At 41.0% G+C, this 4,634-nt stretch overlaps 1 protein-coding gene across 2 annotated transcripts; it reads right to left on the bottom strand.

Annotated features, from left to right (window-relative positions):
• Positions 1–445: 445 nt before the first annotated feature.
• Positions 446–4,372, bottom strand: psmg3 (proteasome (prosome, macropain) assembly chaperone 3). 2 transcript variants are annotated; one of them, XM_030059045.1, is made up of 3 exons: positions 4,198–4,372; positions 3,265–3,495; positions 446–1,516 (listed from the first exon to the last, which is right to left on the bottom strand). In XM_030059045.1, exons 2-3 carry the CDS (start codon positions 3,481–3,483, stop codon positions 1,364–1,366), a joined length of 372 nt encoding a protein of 123 aa, XP_029914905.1. In that variant the 5' UTR covers positions 3,484–3,495; positions 4,198–4,372; the 3' UTR covers positions 446–1,363. The 2 variants fall into 2 exon arrangements, with proteins under 2 accessions (XP_029914905.1, XP_029914906.1); XM_030059046.1 differs by lacking the exon at positions 4,198–4,372 and adding an exon at positions 3,911–4,062.
• Positions 4,373–4,634: the final 262 nt, after the last annotated feature.

Below are 4,634 nucleotides of genomic sequence, written 5' to 3' on the forward strand. Positions count from 1 at the left end.
GCCACGTTGGTCGTCATCACGTCGCCAACAGGGATGAATAATCTACCATGACGTGAACCTCAGGCCGAGCCAACTACATGTAGACACAACGTGCTTTGACTGGCATGATGCTGCACAGTCACTGGGTGTCAGTGTGAGTTGTTTGCAGCAAAGTTTATGATTATTTATTTATTGTTTATTTTAATCTGTGATCAATGCAAGGGAATCTCACATAGAGCTACATTTAAAATGACAAAATTACATTTAAGTGCTGTGAAAAAAAAAACTAGATATCTATCTAATAGTGCTTATGAGCCAATAAATCCAAAATAAGTGTTGCTTTCTATAGATGACAAGAGGCCTTACACAAATTGACAGTGTAAAAGAAACTTTAATGTATTCTTAGTAGTTATAAAAAGTGCAACATAACATTTTTGCAAAGTATCAAATTTATGTGGAGAGATTCACAAAGTCAAATGTCATCATGCAGTCCTGACTTGGGGATAGTAAGTGGAGCTTTGTGGACCAACTGTAAAACTGATTTTCCTCATGGGGTGCTGTAAGATCTGCAATATAATTGGCACCAAATGATGCATTGCTTTGAGGATGATGAATAAGACTTTAAAAAATCAACGCCAAACTGCACTGGAAGCTACTGTAATGAGACTATATTTGATAAATAAAACATGAAGACCCCAACCGAATTAGATTAGGGCTTCCCTAATTTTCCAGTTTGGTAGGGATTAGTCTGCTAAGTGACTGTGATTTTCTTGTGCATAAAAAAGTTAACAGTGCTAACTTCAAATTACTTTTCAGTGGGGCTGGTTGGATCAAGTTTTCAGAGACAGGCAAAAAAGACATCAACATATTGCAGTTACTTGTTGAAGTATAAGGTGTTTTTGTTATGAACAAATCTTGAGTGTCAGTATGCCTATTTGTAGGTTTGAATATGAAAATACACTCATTTTTAGTTACAAAATACACAACGGTTTAACATGTATTTCAGATATTTGTTGGAAACACTGTCCATCTACTGCAAGGTACCTAAACATAGACCATTCATCAAATCCCTATTTATTACAGAACCCAGTGACATGCAAAATAACTTGCTTGCTAGCGATGCTTTAATGTCTCAAGTCTCAACATGAGAATCAATGAAACTGAGCTCGGAAAAGTTAGCCTCAAGGCTTCTTTATTACAGACTGACATTTACTTCAGTTGCATTTAGAAAAGAGTAGAAGAGTAAAACATTATAAATTGCAGCTAGAAAAGGTAAGATACAAGAAAGAAGCCGCACGAGGGCAAACAAGTGGGCTGCATTTCACCAAACTTTCAGGCTTCTGGTCCATTGGTGAGTAATTTTACTGCTCCCACTCATGATCTGCTACCAGACTTGACAACTTTTGATGATTTCTTTCATGTGTTTTATTGCTTCTAAGGAAGAGTCCTTCAGGGCCAGTCCCAGCAAGATAGGCCTGTTTCCGGCTTCCTGCGACACAAACGTTACCAGGTTCTTGGCACAGACGTGTGTGAGAGGCTGAAAATAGAAACATCAAAGAGACATTAGACTATTGCATAATGCCGCACTGTAACACTTTCAAAAATGAAGTAAATCAGAGTTCTGCAGCACCAGTAAACCTTCCAACCCAACCCACAGTTCAACAGGGGTAAAATGGTTGACAGGAAAATGATTTAATCCAAACAACATCTGACATACAGTGTGTACATGTTGACTGTCATTCTGCAGTGATAAAAACATCATGAGGAAAACCACAAAGACACCTGCAAGCACTCTGAAAGAGCTGCAGTTTCTTGGTGATGTTTCTACCACCTCTAGTCTGCAAATGTTTTCCTTCCCATTTATCAACTAAAAAAAAAAAAATTAAAAAACACTTGCCCCTCTCTCTCAACAGCATGCTGAAAACACAAAACAGGAAGAGCGCTTCAGCAGTGTTACCGGAGACCCGCAACTCTGCAGAAGGGTGCAGATCTAAGCAGTTGTGCCACTGCTCTGTCCTCTTGAGCCCACAAACTCTACTAGCAGCACAACAGGACAGGGTTGCCACATCTCTGGGCATTCGCACCTTGCACTGTGAAGCTCTATCTGGTGACGGCAGTGCACAACACGCTCCCACAGCGCTTGCTGAGGGGCAGGACTGTACTCTTTAACACCTCCAACACATGTTGATATAAACCTGGCCTGTGCAACCTAACAGGTATAAAATTACTGTACCCCCAATACACTCAACACTACTGTTTTGATACTTTGATACATTTTTGATATTATGGATAGCTACTGTTTCTTTTCTACATAACTGTCAGGAAAAAAGTAAAAGTTGCGGTTTTGTTGCTGGGGGCTGTCGACTGGGGCTGTACAAAAACAAAACAAACAAACATCCAAAAAAAAAAAAAATTTTCTCCAAGTGCACTGCAAATCATTTTGCCCCACAAATATACATTGGCAACATATTGTCAAGAAGCAGACTGAAAAATAATTCTTCAATCGCAGTTTTTGCAAATACAGTCACAGCATGTTTGACAAATACACACTTTATGACTTGCATATATTGGCATACAGCATCATCGATTTGACTGTATTTCACATATGAATGGAGAAATATAATTCACCTAGATGACAACGTATGTATGTACCCTCTGCACATCTGATAATGTGGCTCAATTTTGTTTTTAGGCAACCCTGACACACAGTCGCTGTAGCTGGCTGTCTGCTTGCTATGTAATCTAGTTTAAAATGTATCGTCACTGACTGACAGGCAGAGTGGGCTACTGCACAAAGCCTAATTACACTATTGACAATACTCAATCAAGGTTTTTCAATCTGTGTGAGAGGGCCTCAACACTGCAACTCATCCTCATTCTACAGCAAACATATGCCTGCCAAGCCTGTGCACATTTAACCAAGAGAATGTTAAATAAAACGCAAAAACACCTGACCACAGTCTGTGCACCTTACCAAATAAACAGTAAACAACAGACCAAGATGATTATGAGTTTCTCTATTTATGAGCCACACTGACACTGTATGCCAATTAGAACATTAAATGGAAAGAAGTAATAGGTTTCCTGTGTGTTAATTATGGCACAGACCGCTAAACTCCCAGCCTGCAAACATGTCTCCCCGAGGAGTCTGGGAGCAATCTTATTTGCCCAATCACAGTAGGAAATGAGATGCCCTATACGCCGGCAATATTCTATCAAGCATCCTGTGAGCAAGTCTACATTGCACTTATAGGGTATTTATTTTAATGACTTCACCCGGCATACCTCGTCTTTTCCCAGCAGTACTTTGGTGGAGAACATTGGGGTGCCGATATCGTTAGATCTGGAGTCAGGCGTGACAGATATCAATGTCCCAATCTTGCCGTACTGGGTGAGGACTATGAATATGTAATTGCTGAATTCTGTACAGACGACCTGAGTTGAGATTCCATTGACTTTTGTCTCCGTCTGTCTCGTTCTGATGAGGGGCTCGGTGGCAGACATGCTGTATTAATCCTGTGGGAGGAGAAGGGGGGAAAAGGCACATGAGAATTACTCAGCAAGATAATTAGCAGCATAGAAATATTTCCTATGGGCCTATGTAGCTGATGCCACTGCGCATTTTGCTTGCTCTTTAATTAGGACTTGATTTCTCCTATCATAACCAACAGCTAGCCCTAGAGTGCCTCATACTGCAGAGGTGCAAATGCCATGTTTTTTCATACAGTCAGGGATCTTATTCGGTGTAACTTGAGGGTTGCGACCCTGAGGCTTTCGAATGTGTTCACTCTTCCTGTAACAGAGATGTTGAGCATGCTCCAATTACCCACAGCATCAGTTTTTGCAATTTTTTCGCAGTAACCCATGATAGAGCTCTTCAAACAGGCTTTATAAAGTGATGCCCAAATCATGTTGACATGCACTCACTCACTTTTGCGTAATATAAATGTGCTAGCTCCATTTCCAGACCTTGTCGAGGCAAATGTTGCTGCCACAAAATAAATAAATCACCACCATCCCAGCACATGTCCTGCACACAGCTACTTGTCTCGACTTCAACACGGGACTCCCCACAACTGGTGCTAGTGTGCCGGCTACCGGAAGTAGGACACGCCGCGGCTACATGGCTAGCTAGCGTTAGCTCCTGCTGTAAACACGACAGTTGAAACGTCAAGGATTAAATGTTTACGAAACCACCGCGGGCATACAAATACTCACCTAATCTCCGTATCCACAGGGTGAACACCTGACTCTGCTTCGACGACCGCTACACTTGCAGCAACTTTATTTTCGCGCTGTCATTGTCTTTGTGTCTTGAAAGTGAAAGGCTGTTGATAAACCAAACGTCCCTCGCTCACCGGCGCATGCGCAGAACATTCCTGTCCTGTCTGCGTGATGACGTAAGACAGAAACAGATGAGAGCTAGCTGTAGTTAGGGGTTAGGGTTAATTACCCTTTGAATATTAAATTACTTTTTGCTATCATAAAACTAATCCTGGATCCTTAAGATAAATGCCGACAAAACAAAGAGCTATCTCAGTTTGTGACGTTAGAACTTATTAAGAGCTAAACTCAAATCTTTATCGGGTTAACTAGCATCCAATTGGTCCACAACTACTATCACAATTGTATGACAGAGGATTAAAGGCTTGTTT

This window comes from Myripristis murdjan, chromosome 8 (genome assembly GCF_902150065.1).
Source record: "Myripristis murdjan chromosome 8, fMyrMur1.1, whole genome shotgun sequence".
Classification (NCBI taxonomy): domain Eukaryota; kingdom Metazoa; phylum Chordata; class Actinopteri; order Holocentriformes; family Holocentridae; genus Myripristis; species Myripristis murdjan.

Coding starts and splice junctions, on each gene's coding strand:
- psmg3 (XM_030059045.1), bottom strand. CDS start 3,483: ATGTCTGCCACCGAGCCCCTCATCAGAACGAGACAGACGGAGACAAAA. Junction 1,517..3,264: donor TACTGCTGGGAAAAGACGAG/GTATGCCGGGTG, acceptor TTCTATTTTCAG/CCTCTCACACACGTCTGTGC.